The sequence below is a fragment of the Schistocerca piceifrons genome, chromosome 7 (genome assembly GCF_021461385.2).
Source record: "Schistocerca piceifrons isolate TAMUIC-IGC-003096 chromosome 7, iqSchPice1.1, whole genome shotgun sequence".
Taxonomy (NCBI): domain Eukaryota; kingdom Metazoa; phylum Arthropoda; class Insecta; order Orthoptera; family Acrididae; genus Schistocerca; species Schistocerca piceifrons.
The window spans coordinates 513,988,560-514,006,328 of record NC_060144.1 but is presented as its reverse complement, the minus strand read 5'-3'; the positions used below and the strand labels follow the sequence as shown (position 1 = coordinate 514,006,328).

Sequence of the window (17,769 nt, the reverse complement as noted above, 5' to 3'; positions counted from 1 at the left end):
AGCGGTAGGATACCAACCTGACCGTCGCCCAATACGGCCTGACAACGAGTAGTAGCTGCCTAGGGTGCCATTTCATTTCATTTCATAGAAGGACCTCATTGGTTGTCATCCGCGGCACCCTTACAGCACAGCTGTTTGTTGACCGTATTCAATTCACCCTCCCCTTCCCCCCCCCCCCCCCACCCCGCCACACGTTAGTTGCCCTTAATGTCAAGCCACCCTCGACTTACATTTCTGGAAGACAATGCCCGCCCACTCACGGAAGGAATTCCTATTTTCTGTATTCGTGCTTGCAAACCCTACCTTGTCCAGCAAGGTCTCCGCATATCTCCACTACTGAGAAAGTTTGGAGAATTATGTGCAGGGCCCTCAAACCATCTCCGGATTTTGACGATCTAACGCACTAAATGGATAGAATTAGGCACAATATCCCTCAGGAGACCACCCAACGAATCTTTCAATCAATGCCAAGCCAAATTACTGCTTGCATAAGGGCCATATGTAGACTACCGCTTCGGCCGGCCGGGGTGGCCGAGCGGTTCTAGGCGCTACAGTCTGGAACTGCGCGACCCATCCCCCATTGGTGCGGGGTGACACAGAATACTGCAGTCAGTCCTTTAGTTGTTCTCGGATGGCGGGCGCAGATGTGAAGGCGTTACAATGTACTAAGGGTGCAGCACGGCGATCCTCCCTTGTGGTGGTCAGACATTGTCGACCGGAACCTACGTGACGAGTATGCGTGCCCTTGCGTTGCCAAGCTGTCCAACTTGGTGCCACTGTGGAATCCAAATACCTCTAAATCTATGTAGTCCGAGATTCGACCAGCTGGCCAAACGGAGACCCTCAATGGGGCCCCTTTCAAAGTCTGTCAAGTGTTGATAATGTGTCTCATACCACATTTTCACGTTTCTCACACTGTTCATTCACTATCTAACACTTTTCATTTCCGTTATATACCATAATAGGCCTGAAAACAAAAATAAATTCGAAATTAAAACTGTGTGCCGGACCGAGACTCGAACTCGGGACCATTGCCTGTTGCGGGCAAGTGCTCTAACGTTTGAGCTACCCAAGCACGACTCCCAGTCCGTCCTCACAGCTTTACTTCTGCCGGTACCCCTCATCTCCTACATTCCAAACTTTACAGAAGCTCTCCTGCGAACCTAAGCCATGTCTCCGCAAATCCTTTCTTTCAGGAGTGCTAGTTCTGCAAGGTTCGCAGGAGAGCTTCTGTAAAGTTTGGAAAGTAGGAGACGAGGTACTGGCAGAAGTAAAGCTGTGAGGAGGGGCCGTGAGTCGTGCTTGGGTAGCTCAGGTGGTAGAGCGCTTGCCGCGGAAGGCAAAGGTCCCGAGTTCGAGTCTCGGTCTGGCACACAGTTTTAATCTGCCAGGAGGTTTCATATCAGCGCACACTCCGCTGCAGAGTGGAAATCTCATTCTGAATAAACTCGAAATATAGTAATGCGCGACCACTACGGTCCCAGGTTCGAATCCTGCCTCGGGCATGGATGTGTGTGATGTCCTTAGGTTAGTTAGGTTTAAGTAGTTCTAAGTTCTAGTGGATTGATGACCTCAGAAGTTAAGCCCCATAGTGCTCAGAGCCATTTGACTACCGCTTTATTGACTTGCCCAATTTGTGAAGCTCTTTCTCATAAAAAATTATCCAATTTTTGTAAAGTTGCTATCATTTGTTTGTCAATACATGTACATCAATTCTACCGATTTTTGTCCCATTCGGATAATTCCTCCATGGTGCGTTTTTCTTTTTTTTTCTTAAGAGTTTATAAAAAGATGTTCGAGAAATCTGAGGAAAGGAGATGGGGGAAGAATTTTATCAGCTCATAGTTTCTCTCTTCCGCCCTCCACCTCTTAAGGGGGGTAGGACGTCAAACGGGCCGACTTCGAGAAGGAGAGGCACCACAGGACATTTTAATTTGCACTGTCTATACTTTTACAAATAAATTCATAAAACTTTGTCAGCATGACCAGGAAGGATTCAGAATTCACATTAATAGCAGTGGAAGTTCAAAAAGTAATATTTTTTAAATGTGAAATTTCATGATTTTTTTCACTTACTGTTGGCTGCATTTATTGCTATATGAACACTTTTCTTCATAAGTAAGACAGATTCTTCGATGAATTTTGCACAGCTTACAAACCATACTTAGAGGTGTACGAAACCCTAGAATTTATTTAATCTATGGAAAAATGAATGGGCTGTTACGTTTTTAACTTCGTGTTTCGAGAACACTAGAATTTTATAGTTAATTATCTCAATTTTCACCACAATTTTTAACAGATTTGGGAAATTCTAGAGCTTCGTACACCTGTAAGTATGGTTTGTATGCTGTGCAAAATTCATCGAAGAATCTGTCTTACTTATGAAGAAAAGTGTACCTACAGCAACAAATGCAGCCAATACAAAGTGAAAAAATGATGAAATTTCACACGTAAAAAAAAATTGTTTCATTATGTTTTTGAACTTCCTCTGCTATGAGTGTGAATGCTGAATCCTACCTGGTCATGCTAACAAAGTTTTATGAATTTATTTGTAAAAGTATAGACAGTGTAAATTAAAATGTCCTGTGGTGCCTCTCCTGCTCCAAGTCGGTCCGTTTCACGTCCTACCCCCCTTAACACATCCAGACAGATACAGTCACCGGCAAGGCCCTATCGAACCGTATGGTCAGCCTGTGCCTCTCACGAGTTCCGACAGCCTCAGTGACGGCCCGCGCTTGTGTGGCAGGTGCTGATGTGCGACAACCTGTCGCTGCCGTTCCGGGACGAGAGCTTCGACGCGGTGCTGTCGGTGGCCGTGGTGCACCACTTCGCCACCACGGAGCGCCGCGTGGGGGCGCTGCGAGAGCTGGCGCGCGTGCTGCGCATCGGCGGCCGCCTCATCATCTCCGTCTGGGCCATGGAGCAGCGCCACCGCAAGGTCTGTCTGCCCATCCCCTCTGTCTATCTGCCGCTGACCTATGTCGTTCCTCACTCTACCTGTGGTGTCACCGCCAGACACCACACTTGCTAGGTGGTAGTTTTAAATCGGCCGCGGTCCATTAGTACATGTCGGACCCGCGTGTCGCCACTGTCAGTGATAGCAGATCGAGCGCCACCACACGGCAGGTCTCGAGAGACTTACTAGCACTCGCCCCAGTTGTACGGACGACTTAGCTAGCGATGCGATTCTGACGAAGACTCGTTTATTTGCAGAGAAGATAGTTAGAATAGCCTTCAGCTAAGTCAATGGCTACGACCTAGCAAGGCACCATAGCAATTGATAGTTATCGTATGAAGCATGTCTAATCAAGAACGATGTATACAAATGATGGATTAAAGTTAAGTATTCCAGGAGCTACGTACTTTTCTTTATAGCATTCATTACGTATCCTGTTTCAGACCTCACGCCATCCTGCGTGAGCTTATAGCGTGCATTTCGGCCTTCTCTAGCTATATAACACTACCAGCACACGTCATCACACTGAGCGCTACGTATCTTCTGTACGAGAAAGCCGGCCGCAGTGGCCGTGCGGTTCTGGGCGCTACAGTCTGGAACCGAGCGACCGCTACGGTCGCAGGTTCGAATCCTGCCTCGGGCATGGATGTGTGTGATGTCCTTAGGTTAGTTAGGTTTAATTAGTTCTAAGTTCTAGGCGACTGATGACCTCAGAAGTTACGACGCATAGTGCTCAGAGCCATTTGAACCATTTTTGTTCGAGAAATGTCCGCGGACGAAATACTGCACTACTGGCCATTAAAATTGCTACACCAAGAAGAAATGCAGATGATAAAGGGGTATTAGTTGGACAAATATATTATACTAGAACTGACATGTGATTACATTTTCACGCAATTTGGGTGCATAGATCCTGAGAAATCAGTACCCAGAACAACCACCTCTGGCCGTAATAAGGGCCTTGATACGCCTGGGCATTGAGGCAAACAGAGCTTGGATTGCGTGTACAGGTACAGCTGCCTATGCAGCTTCAACACGATACCACAGTTCATCAAGAGTAGTGACTGGCGTATTGTGACGAGCCAGTTGCTCGGCCACCATTGACCAGACGTTTTCAATTGGTGAGAGATCTGACGAATGTGCTGGCCAGGACAGCAGTCGAATATTTTCTGTATCCAGAAAGGCCCGTACAGGACCTGCAACATGCGGTCGTGCATGATCCTGCTGAAATGTAGGCTTTCGCAGGGATCGAATGAAGGGTAGAGCCACGGGTCGTAACACATCTGAAATGTAACGTCCACTGTTCAAAGTGCCGTCAATGCGAACAAGAGGTGACCGAGACGTGTAACCAATGGCACCCCATACCATCACGCGGGGTGATACGCCACTATGGCGATGACGAATACACGCTTCCAATGTGCGTTCACCGCGATGTCGCCAAACACGGGTACGACCACCATGATGCTGTAAACAGAACCTGGATTCATCCGAAAAAAATGACGTTTAACCATTCGTGCACCCAGGTTCGTCGTTGAGTACACCATCGCAGGCGCTCCTGTCTCTGATGCAGCGTCAAGGGTAACCGCAGCCACGGTCTCCGAGCTGATAGTCCATGCTGCTGCAAACGTCGTCGAACTGTTCACGCAGATGGTTGTTGTCTTGCAAACGTCCCCATTTGTTAACTCAGGGATCGAGACGTGGCTGCGCGATCCGTTACAGCCATGCGGATAAGATGCCTGTCATCTCGACTGCTAGTGAAACGGGGCCGGTGGGATCCAGCACGGCGTTCCGTATTACCCTCCTGAACCCACCGATTCCATATTCTGCTAACAGTCATTGGATCTCGACCAACGAAGACAGCAATGTCGCGATACGATAAACCGCAATTGCGATAGTCTACAATCCGGACTGTATCAAGTCGGAGACGTGATGGTACGCATTTCTCCTCCTTACACGAGGCAGCACAACAACGTTTCACCAGGAAACGCCGGTCAACTGCTGTTTGAGAAATCGGTTGGAAACTTTCCTCATGTCAGCACGTTGTAGGTGTCGCCACCGCCGCCAACCTTGTGTGAATGCTCTGAAAAGCTAATCATTTGCATATCACAGCATCTTCTTCCTGTCGGTTAAAATTCGCGTCTGTAACACGTCATCTTCGTAGTGTGGCAATTTTAATGGCCAGCAGTGTATGACGTGTGACTTGACCACATCTTTTATTTATCCATTCGCAAAAGCTGCTGCAGGCAAACGCAACAGCAAGGCGCCTACATGATACTCCGAAGACATGTGTAACGGCGACAAGAAATCAGAGTGCTTGTCAGTGCAAGGGCGCAACACAGCGTGTGGTGTATGACTATGTAGATCCCATATAATTGGAGCCTTAAGACATACCTGTACGCTATATGATCAAAAGTATCCGGACACCTCTATGTAATCCGCATTACATACAGGTGTCCGGATACTTTTGATCATATATTGTGTTGAAAGTAGCTGAGCAGTAACAGCAGTAACTTCTCACGTGTACTGGTCGTAGAATGTCATCAGAATGACAAAGCCATCAGGGACGCTTCTACAGCTGCCCAAGTCAACTGTTGACGATTGTGTACAAGTTAAAGGGTAATAATGGTAAAAATTTTATTATGTTCTACTTCCACCATTTTGATTTAGCCTCAGACAGTGGCGTGAGCAGTTACATAAGCCACTCCACAGTACTTGTGGCCGGCTCCCGCGCTATTATGCTGAGCTAGGTACGCGACCATGGTATTGCTGAGAGAGAGAGACACCAGCTTTCTGACACAAACCTGCCAGTAGGAGGACCGACTGCCGCCACGTGAGGTACGCAAGAGGGTCGGAGAGGCACCGGCCGCAACAGCGGGTCGCTCTCTGGCCTGCCTGCTTCCTTACCCTCTGGACGTGTCCCCCAGTCTTCCTACTGAAGGCGAAATGCACTTTCCGGACCATGTGCGGTTCACTCCGCGCGCGTATCCAGTTACCGCGAATATTGTTCCCGTTAGTGATAGCCCTTGGCAATAAAACCCACTTTTCTCTGAATCCTAGCATTTCTCATTTTATGTCGAGGAAAAACTTCCCGGATGCCCTTCTGAGCTCCTGATACCATCGTGACCACGTAAAACTGACAAGTGGAAACGCAAAGACCAGCCAGAGTTCGTGAACTGACAGTCAGGTATAGCCGAGCATAGCAGAGGGTGGTTATACAAAAATCGTATGAAATCACTAAGGAACCACTCGTCAGTTCCAAAGTGCTGCCAGCAGTGACTGTGCGTAGGCAGTAAAGAAGGCGGGGGTACAACGGTAGAGCAGCTCCTAGTAAGGAAACGAGTGCTTTGGGGTGATTGATCACGCTACGTCCTGTGGCAGTCCGATGGATTTGGAGAATACGTCGAGAACTTCACCAGACACCGTGTGTATTGCTAAAAGTGAAGTACAGAGGAGGAAAAATTTTGGAAATTTGTGGTAAGTGTTGTGGCGTAACAAGACAGCTACGCCACACTGATGTAGCCGAAAGGCACGCGTAATCTTAAGTAGGCTTGATAGAGGTCTGAAACAGGATACTTATTAACGTTATAAAGAAAAGTATGTAGCTACTAGAACACTTAACTTTTATATCTTCATTGGTTTACAACGTTCTTGGTGATACAAGTGAGACTCTATCTTGAGGTACATGCAATGTTACAAATGGCGCCTTGCTAGGTCGTAGCCATGGACTTGCCTGAAGGCTATTCTAACTGTCTGTTCGGCTAATGAGCAATGCATGCTAACTATCTGCTCAGTTAATGAGCGATGCTTCGTCCGTGTAGTCGCTAGCAATGTCGTCCGTACAACTGGGGCGAGTGCTAGTCCGTATCTCGAGACCTGCCTTGTGGTGGCGCTCGGTCTGCGATCACACAGTGGCGACACGCGGGTCCGACATGTACTAAATGGACCGCGGCCGATTTAAGCTACCACCTAGCAAGTGTGGTGTCTGGCGGTGACACCACAGTAAGTTCCCATGGGATCAAACTGCTGAGGTTATCGGTCCCTAGGCTAACACACTACTTGAACTAACTTACGCGAAGGACCAACACACACACATCCATGCCCGAGGGAGGACTCGAACCTCCGACGGGGGGAGCCGTCCGAACTGTGGCAAGGCGCCTCAGATGCGAGGCTACAGAGGAGGCGGTAGTACGGTGTAGGGGTGCTTTTCGTGTTAGGATGACATCCATTATGTGCTCAATAAAACACCAAATGCAGAAGGATATGAACACGTTTTACAGTATTGTCTACTGCCTACAGTAGAGGAACTGTTTGCAAAAGATGACTGTTTGTACCAGCCTCACAGTCTACACAGTGTACTCTGTCACAAAATAGCGTCTGTCAGGCAGCGGTTTTCAGTAACATTACTGAAATGGAGAGTCCTGCTCAGAGTGCTACCCGGCCCCAAGACCGTCTACCTCTCCCCGACCCCAGCGTCCAAGACTACTAACCTCTCTGATTTCTGCTCTTAAGGAAGAATGAGCTCCGTTCCTCCACAGACATCCAGATTCCTCGTTCAAAGTGTCCTCAGCAGAGTCCAAGCCGTCATAAAGGCGAAGAGTGGACACATCCCATTTGTTGTTGTTGTGGTCTTCAGTCCCGAGACTGGTTTGATGCACCTCTCCATGCTACTCTATCCTGTGCAAGCTGCTTCATCTCCCAGTACCTACTGCAACCTACATCCTTCTGAATCCGCTTAGTGTATTCATCTCTTGGTCTCCCTCTACGAGTTTTACCCTCCACACTGCCCTGCAATGCTAAATTTGTGATCCCTTGATGCCTCAAAACATGTCCTACCAACCGATCCCTTCTTCTAGTCAAGTTGTGCCACAAACTTCTCTTCTCCCCAATCCTATTCAATACCTCCTCATTAGTTACGTGATCTACCCACCTTATCTTCAGCATTCTTCTGTAGCACCACATTTCGAAAGCTTCTATTCTCTTCTTGTCCAAACTAGTTATCGTCCATGTTTCACTTCCATACATGGCTACACTCCATACAAATACTTTCAGAAACGACTTCCTGACACTTAAATCTATACTCGATGTTAACAAATTTCTCTTCTTGAGAAACGCCTTACTTGCCATTGCCAGTCTACTTTTTATATCCTCTCTACTTCGACCATCATCGGTTATTTTACTCCCTAAATAGCAAAACTCCTTTACTACTTTAAGTGCCTCATTTCCTAATCTAATTCCCTCAGCATCACCCGACTTAATTTGACTATATTCCATTATCCCCGTTTTGCTTTTGTTGATGTTCATCTTATATCCTCCTTTCAATACATTGTCCATTCCGTTCAACTGCTCTTCCAAGTCCTTTGCTGTCTCTGACAGAATTACAATGTCGTCGGCGAACCTCAAAGTTTTTACTTCTTCTCCATATCAATGTCAATTAATAGATGTTCAGATATTCATCATCAAATAGCGTCAGGTGAAATGTGCTTTCCCTGCGCCGTTTGATACCGACCAGCGCTGGTTGTGGAGATTTACCGAAAGGTATTACCAGGAATACTATCCCTGAAGTCTTAGGACATGGAGATACCTGGCTCTGTGCCAGATCTACACGTCCTCGTCCGATCCCTTCACAGTTCAACATGCACTGACTCCAGTTGTTAGAGACTAAGTCCATGTCACCTAGCTTAGGGCTGAGACAATGTGAAAGGTGTAGTAACATCTGCATATCTTTTCAGTGGCTTTCGCATATGGAAGGATTGGTCATACAAGCAAATGAATGTAATATAATAATAGTAAAAAATAAATGATAAGGAATTTTTATGTCATAAACATGTACACTGTCTAATCATAAGGTGTAAGCTTTCACGGACGGCATGTTCATCAGTTAAAACTTCTGGGCTGAGAGGCCGTGGTCGATCAGTAAAACTTCTTCTTCCTGACGTTTCGTTGCTAACTGTGGGCAACATCATCTGAGGTGAGACAACGACTCGCTGCCAGGCCGTGGAGGTCCTGTTTATATAGAGCGCTTAGAGGGCACCACCATACGTCACGTGGGGCCAACTCTAAATCTATCTCTGACTAACGTCATTATTCTCGATTGAAGGTAATCGATTGCCCCATCGTTGGTGCAAAGTCAACCGCCATATCTTGTCTAACTTCCTCTTCTCTATTAAAATTACTGTGGTGTTTCTGAATCTCTGTAGCTTCCCTATGCACACGTGCATAACAACACGATGTCGTGGCTAGCACGCTCGTCTCGCTAAATTTTATTTCATGACCACCGTCTTTAAAAACATGTCCCCCTACATCTACAGGGCTATTACAAATGATTGAACGATTTCATAAATTCACTGTAGCTCCATTCATTGACATATGGTCACGACATACTACAGATACGTAGAAAAACTCATAAAGTTCTGTTCGGCTGAAGCCGCACTTCAGGTTCCTGTCGCCAGAACGCTCGAGAGCGCAGTGAGACAAAATGGCGACAGGAGCCGAAAAAGCGTATGTCGTGCTTGAAATGCACTCACATCAGTCAGTCATAACAGTGCAACGACACTTCTGGACGAAGTTCAACAAAGATCCACCAACTGCCAACTCCATTCGGCGATGGTATGCGCAGTTTAAAGCTTCTGGATGCCTCTGTAAGGGGAAATCAACGGGTCGCAAGTTTCACGCGCAGCCCGCGGAAGTCGACGAATAAAGCAAGCAGGGAGCTAAACGTACCACAGCCGACGATTTGGAAAATCTTACGGAAAAGGCTAAAGCAGAAGCCTTACCGTTTACAATTGCTACCAGCCCTGACACCCGATGTCAAAGTCAAACGCTTTGAATTTTCGGCGCGGTTGCAACAGCTCATGGAAGAGGATGCGTTCAGTGCGAAACTTGTTTTCAGTGATGAAGCAACATTTTTTCTTAATGGTGAAGTGAACAGACACAATGTGCGAATCTGGGCGGTAGAGAATCCTCACGTATTCATGCAGCAAATTCGCAATTCGCCAAAAGTTAACGTGTTTTGTGCAATCTCACGGTTTAAAGTTTAAGGCCCATTTTTCTTCTGCGAAAAGAACGGTACAGGACACGTGTATCTGGACATGCTGGAAAATTGTCTCATGCCACAACTGGAGACCGACAGCGCCGACTTCATCTTTCAACAGGATGGTGCTCCACCGCACTTCCATCATGATGTTCGGCATTTCTTAAACAGGAGATTGGAAAACCGATGGATCGGTCGTGGTGGAGATCATGATCAGCAATTCATGTCATGGCCTCCACGCTCTCCCGACTTAACCCCATGCGATTTCTTTCTGTGGGGTTATGTGAAAGATTCAGTGTTTAAACCTCCTCTACCAAGAAACGTGCCAGAACTGCGAGCTCGCATCAACGATGCTTTCGAACTCATTGATGGGGACATGCTGCGCCGAGTGTGGGAGGAACTTGATTATCGGCTTGATGTCTGACGAATCACTAAAGGGGCACATATCGAACGTTTGTGAATGCCTAAAAAAACTTTTTGAGTTTTTGTATGTGTGTGCAAAGTATTGCGAAAATATCTCAAATAATAAAGTTATTGTAGAGCTGTGAAATCGCTTGAATCATTTGTAATAACCCTGTAATTTATCGGTATGTCCTAGTCAACACGCGCTACGGGAGATCAATACGGACAGGACTTTTATTGTACTTACTGATGACAAGGGTAATGCTACCGCTGTGATGAAGCGTGAGGACTACCATAGGAAGATCAGTGACCTCTTGGATTCTAACACTCACAAAAAAGCTTCTAAAGGATCCTACAACGAAAGTGTTAGGAGCTATGAACCGATTAAACCTCATGCAGAGGATAAAAAACGAAAGCTTACCCTCCTAGATTATATGGGCTACCGAGGATACATAAGCCTAATGTCCCATTGAGACCGATTGTGAGCGCTATTGGATGGCCTACTCAAGAGTTGGCTAGACATCTCGCCTCGTTGCTGCAACCGGCGGGGTCAGGAATTTTCACCTGCCTCGAGATGACTGGGTGTTTGTGTTGTCCTCATCATTTCATCATCATTCATGAAAGTGGCGAGATTGGACTTGGCAAAGGTTGGGAATTTGTACGGGAGCTGATAACCGCGCAGTTGAGCGCCCCACAAACCAAACATCATCATCATCGTTGCTAGAACCGCATATTGGTAAAACTGATTATCACATTAAAAATTATGTACACTTTATTGGAAAACTGAAGGAGATTACTGCTAGTGCAAGTGACCTGATTTGACGATCAGCAGTATGAAACATTAGTCAGATCATTCGCTGAATTCGCATTTCTTGACATCAGCAGCAACGGATACAGATGTGCTTTCCAAATGTGGCATATGAATATGACCGGCTCGAGTCCTGGTCTAGGACAAATTTTCGTATGGCTCAAATGCAGCGTACGTCAGCAAATGCGAAGTCCGTGAATAATTTGTAATTACTTTAGCAACTGGTGTGCTTTTTAATTAAATACTCCGAATTTTATGGCCACTCGGAAATATTCAGCATCAGGAACAGAAGCTTAGCCCGGAAGAACATGAATGAGGTTAATAACGTTTCCCTAACACAGGTGAAGTAAAATTCACACATATATTGATCCACTGCAGCTAAACGACTGTTTCATGCATCTGTACAGCTGAAAAATCTTTATTATATGACCTTACGTGGCGGCGGTGCTGAACAGTATTGTGTAACTGTGGTTCTTCTAATTCTCATACAATTCTGCTTTGCGACTTCAAACATTTTAGACTATTCCACAATTTGCTGCATTGCAGTATGCAAATATAATTGCCATCCGAGACTTATCTCTACATATAAAAGGCAATGTCCTGATCCACTGACTGACTGATTCCTCATCGCTCAGCTCAAAGCGCTAAGGATAGAAAGTTGAAGTTTGCTGAGGCTGTTGATCATATATTTTAGACATTGTTTGAAACGGGATTGTATGAAATTCCACTCCTAAGGGGGTGAAATAAGGGATGAAAGGCTTTTTGAAAGTATGTCGCTATTATGCGAATTTTTAAGCTAGAACTGCGAAAACTGGTATCTGTTTTCTTAGTCAGAAAATAAAAAATACGCGTTTCAGCTTTTTTGGAAATTTAACCGCTAAGAGGGTAAAATAGTGGGTGAAAGTTTTCTTCAAAATTAACAATTATTAAAGAACTAATAAACTATTTTACCGCTGCATCTATGACAACTGGTGTTTGACTTCTCGGTTAGAAATAAAAAAAATACGTCTATCAGTGTTTCTGGAAATACAACCTCTAAGGGAGTGTAATAGGGGATGAAAATTTTAAGAAAACATTTCGTTACATCAAAAAAATTTCAAAACTAGATTTATGAAAATTGGTGTTTCACTTCTCGGTTAGATACATAGAAATATTTGTTAGGGCATGAAAGTTGCTATTGAAATATCTCCACAAGAACGCAGAAGGCATGATTAACAAAACTTTCGACTCCAGCTACCAGAATCGCATTTGGTCAGAAGTACACTTGGAAAAGACCATTCTTATATGGCCTTAATTAGGGTGACAAGCTTAGAAGGCGTTGCAGTTTGTGAACAACATACAAATTAGCTTAAATAAAAACAAACAATCTCTGCAGGCCAGTCCATGCGAAAGAAGCAGCGCTGGCGCTACGCTATGTTAAGCAACTAGCAGATAATTTAGCATCGATTGCCACTACGGGTTGTGGATACTTAATTGCCTGACCACAGATAAACTGACTACAATGGCGCGGAAACTCCACACCGCACAGTGAGCCAGAATCTTGAAAACGTGGCCAAAAAGGAAAAAAAAAGTTTAAAGATGGAGATTTTGGACTATCAGGTTGGCAGCAGCACTAAGTGGGATAACTGAATGCCGGCTGTGCGGACGACCAGATGTTCATTTGTTCGGTAATATCTCAGGTCAAATGCGGCAGTTCATTGTTAGCGTGCGCGCAGCTGGCCAGGCTACAAAAACCAGTCGTGTTGTTGAAGGAAGTTATTTATGTTTTGTGCAAGTGAAACCAATACTTTCAATATGGAATGTATTCCAGGAGGTATGTACTAGTGAAAAAACACTTATATCACTATTAAATCATCAATTATGCACGTTTACATTTCAATTAACGTACTACAGGGAAATGAATGACAAAATCGTAAAATGCGCTAAAAAAATAGAGATAAGTTACGAATTCCACGACATTCCGCTTTCTTTTGCCCTGTGTACGCAAGTATATATTATTACCTTTGTAAATTAAGCTTCAAATCCTGCGACTAGTTGCGACTCTGGCTTTGAGCCACGTTTTAAGCGACACTTGCAAAAGTCATTGTTCAGACATCTTCAAAAATGACAGTAGAATCAATTAATTATGAGTTTTATTTGTACAATTTAAATTACAATCGACACGTAGAAGCATTGTAAAGAATAAAATAATTAGAAAATTGACGAAAAGTGTAACACAGATTTTTTTTTAAATTTCAGTTCAATCTGATCCAGCGTATCCCAGAATCGGATTTTCGAGGAAAGATATTTTTCTAATAACAAAAGAGTATTTGTCAAATGATTTGGAAGGGTCGTTGACAGAAAAAAGTGGACATATAATTAAAATTCCCTATGAAATGACGCCTACCATTTCGATTTTGTTAACAAAGTTAAGAAGCAAGTATAAGGAAGCAACTCGGCGACAAGGATATTTTTTCAAGAAGAACGAAACCTGGTTAAATACAATAGTATATATTCCGATTGATTCGAAACCTGCAAGTGTGACTAAATCAAGAGGCCGACCTACCACAAGATTTGAAACATTATCTGATAGGTCTAAAAGAAGGAGAACTGAGGAGATTGGTACGAAGTTCAGTCCTGTCGAATTATCGTTCGCCGCGCAAATGAGTCTTCGATCTTCGGGGCACCCAGATGCTGCGAAGATTGTGAAAGACGTCACACATTCAAGTCCATCCAAGGTGAAAAAATACAAGGCAGGCTTGCGATTTTCAACATCATCGCCATCCTCATATGATGCAAATGAAGGTCTAGCACTCCTTTTCGACTTGAAATTGTCAAAAGAATCTTATCAGCATTTGAGAAATGGGGCTAAAGGAAAAGGCTTAAACACACTATATCCACCGTATTCAGCTGTTTTGGCAGCAAAAAAAGCTTGCTGCCCTCCAGACGTAACCCTCACTTTTACCGAATCAAAAGCTGAGGTACTGTTGCAAGCTTTGTTAGACCACACTGTTCAACGTGTTCTACTGCTGAAACGAGACGATATTTTACATATGAGTGATTCGGAAATATCTAATATGGCCCTTATTTCTAAGTGGGTCTTTGACGGAACCTCCGGGCAAAGCATGTATAAAATGAAGTTTTCAGATTCGAGTATTTCAGATGCAACTTTATTTTTCACTTCGCTTGTTCCACTGAAACCTGCAGGTGTAAATGAAGAAACTAAAGAACAAAAGATCTTATGGATTAATCCGAAGCCGTCTTCAACCCTCTTTTGCAGACCACTGAAGTTAGAATTTACAAAGGAAACAGAGCAAACGTCTTTAAATGAGAAAGCGTATTACGACAAACAGATCGAACAACTCCAGTCATTCGAAACAGTTATTCATGGGAAAGACATTTCCATTAAATACAATTTAAGCATGACCATGGTAGACGGTAAAGTGTGCAATGCTATCACCAACACGAAATCTGCGCAACGGTGCTATCTCTGCAAGGCTACGTCTGCCCAATTTAATAACATTGACGATGTTTTGAAAAAACAAGTTACCGCCGATTATCTGCAGTACGGACTATCAACTCTTCACGGCTGGATTCGATGTTTTGAATGTTGTATTCATTTGGCATACCAAATGAAAACAAAAAAGTTGCAGGCACGTAAAGCAGAAGATAAAGAGGAAAAATCAATACTGAAAGCCAACATTCAAAAAGCTTTCAAAGAGCAGCTTGGAATTGTAATTGACATGCCGAAACAAGGGTTTGGCAGTACGAATGACGGAAACACCGCTCGACGTGTTTTTGAAAACACTCCAGCATCAGCGCTGATAACTAGACTTTCCGAAGAACTAATCCACCGTTTCCATATAATTTTGCAGACGATTTCGAGCGGACGTCAGATCGACGTTGAAAAGTTTCGAGCATACGCCTTAGCAACTGCCAGGCACTACGTGAAAGAATACCCCTGGTATAACATGCCAACAGCAGTCCATAGATTGTTGATTCACGGTCCAGACATTATTTCTTCGGCCATTTTATCCATCGGTCAACTATCGGAGGATGCTCAGGAATCAACCAATAAGTTGATAAAGCAATATCGCCTGAGTTTTCTCGAAAGTTTTCAAGAGTTAAGACTATGGGAGACGTGTTCAGGAGATTGTTGGCAACGACAGACCCCTACGTTTCTTCCTTACGCAAATCTTCGCAGAAGAAACTGAAGAGTTTGTCGCCAGAAGCCATTGCCCTCTTAGTTCCTGTGGCGAAAGACTATGAAGATTCAGATGCAGATACAGATAATGAGGAAACAGTGTTTGAGGATGATGACGATTCAGTTGAAGCAGAAGATGAAAAAGAATAAGAAAATGAAAACTTGTAAATTAAGTTATAAAAAATTTACAAAATAAATAATTGTAATTAAAATGAAATAATTTTTGTAATATTTTACACCATCTTTTAAACCTATATTTGGTCCTTTCTTCGAGTTTTCCACTTTATTGGTTTATTTTTTAAGCATTGACTTCAATAACCCCTAAGTACTGACTTTTATGTGAATAAAAATATATAAATATAAATAAATAAAAAGACATAGATTTTGACCGCCATCTTGGATCGACCATTTTTAAATTTTTTGAACTCTGTCATCATCAGTAACCTCGATAAATCCCTAAAAATTACTTTTATACATAAAAAAATGATAATAGTGTACATAGAGCCTGCCATCTTGGGTCCGCCATTTCGTTTTTTTCACTTTTTGATATCATATTCTTAATCAGAAACTCCGTAAACCCTTACATACTAAGCTTGGTACAAATTGAACAACTACTTATATTTTAACCAGCTTTTTGGGATTCTGACCCACTGTGCGCCGTTCCATCTTTAACTTTGGCCCGTTTACACCTTCTTGTCAGAGTGCACTTCCGTACAATTTTTCTACGTATAATGATTATAAGATTTCCTATCCATGAACCAGTGCAGTTACAGAATTGTTTCTCACATTCGACACAAAAAAGAAATGTATTTCGTAATAAGCATCCACAAGAGAAATATGTATACAGGGTGTTACAAAAAGGTACGGCCGAACTTTCAGGAAACATTCCTCACACACAAATAAAGAAAAGATGTTATGTGGACATGTCTCCGGAAACGCTTAATTTCCATGTTAGAGCTCATTTTAGTTTCGTCAGTATGTACTGTACTTCCTCGATTCACAGCCAGTTGGCCCAATTGAAGGAAGGTATGTTCACATCGGTGCTTGTGTTGACATGCGACTCATTGCTCTACAGTACTAGCAACAAGCACATCAGTACGTAGCATCAACAGGTTAGTGTTCATCACGAACTTGATTTTGCAGTCAGTGCAATGTTTACAAATGCGGAGTTGGCAGATGGCCATTTGATGTATGGATTAGCACGGGGCAATAGCCGTGGCGCGGTACGTTTGTATCGAGACAGATATCCAGAACGAAGGTGTCCCGACAGGAAGACGTTCGAAGCAATTGACCGGCATCTTAGGGAGCACGGAACATTCCAGCCTATGACTCGGGACTGGGGAAGACCTAAAGCGACGAGGACACCTGCAATGGACGAGGCAATTCTTCGTGCAGTTGACGATAACCTTAATGTCAGCGTCAGAGAAGTTGCTGCTGTACAAGGTATTGTTGACCACGTCACTGTATGGAGAGTGCTACGGGAGAACCAGTTGTTTCCGTACCATGTACAGCGTGTGCAGGCACTATCAGCAGCTGATTGGCCTCCACGGGTACACTTCTGCGAATGGTTCATCCAACAATGTGTCAATCCTCATTTCAGTGCAAATGTTCTCTTTACGGATGAGGCTTCATTCCAACGTGATCAAATTGTAAATTTTCACAATCAACATGTGTGGGCTCACGAGAATCCGCATGCAATTGTGCAATCACGTCATCAACACAGATTTCTGTGAACGTTTGGGCAGGCATTGTTGGTGATGTCTTGATTGGGCCCCATGTTCTTCCACCTACGCTCAATGGAGCACGTTATCATGATTTCATACGGGATACTCTACCTGTGCTGCTAGAACATGTGCCTTTACAAGTACGACACAACATGTGGTTCATGCACGATGGAGCACATTTCAGTCGAAGTGTTCGTACGCTTCTCAACAGCAGATTCGGTGACCGATGGATTGGTAGAGGCGGACCAATTCCATGGCCTCCACGCTCTCCTGACCTCAACCCTCTTGACTTTCATTTATGGAGGCATTTGAAAGCTGTTGTCTACGCAACCCCGGTACCAAATGTAGAGACTCTTCGTGCTCGTATTGTGGACGGCTGTGATACGCCATTCTCCAGGGCTGCATCAGCGCATCAGGGATTCCATGCGACGAAGGGTGGATGCATGTATCCTCGCTAACGGAGGACATTTTGAACATTTCCTGTAACAAAGCGTTTGAAGTCACGCAGGTACGTTCTGTTGCTGTGTGTTTCCATTCCATGATTAATGTGATTTGAAGAGAAGTAATAAAATGAGCTCTAACATGGAAACTAAGCGTTTCCGGACACATGTCCACATAACATATTTTCTTTCTTTGTGTGAGAGGAATGGTTCCTGAAGTTTGACC

The 17,769-nt window shown here is 44.1% G+C and overlaps 1 protein-coding gene across 1 annotated transcript in view; it reads left to right on the top strand.

The window, feature by feature from the left end:
- The first annotated feature begins 1,817 nt into the window (after positions 1 to 1,817).
- LOC124709057 overlaps positions 1,818 to 17,769 on the top strand; it is a 205,149-nt gene continuing 189,197 nt past the window's right edge. The window contains exons 1-2 of the mRNA XM_047240705.1: positions 1,818 to 1,844; positions 2,747 to 2,938. Coding sequence (XP_047096661.1) covers positions 1,818 to 1,844; positions 2,747 to 2,938 — 219 coding nt within the window. The remainder of the gene's footprint in view (positions 1,845 to 2,746; positions 2,939 to 17,769) is intronic.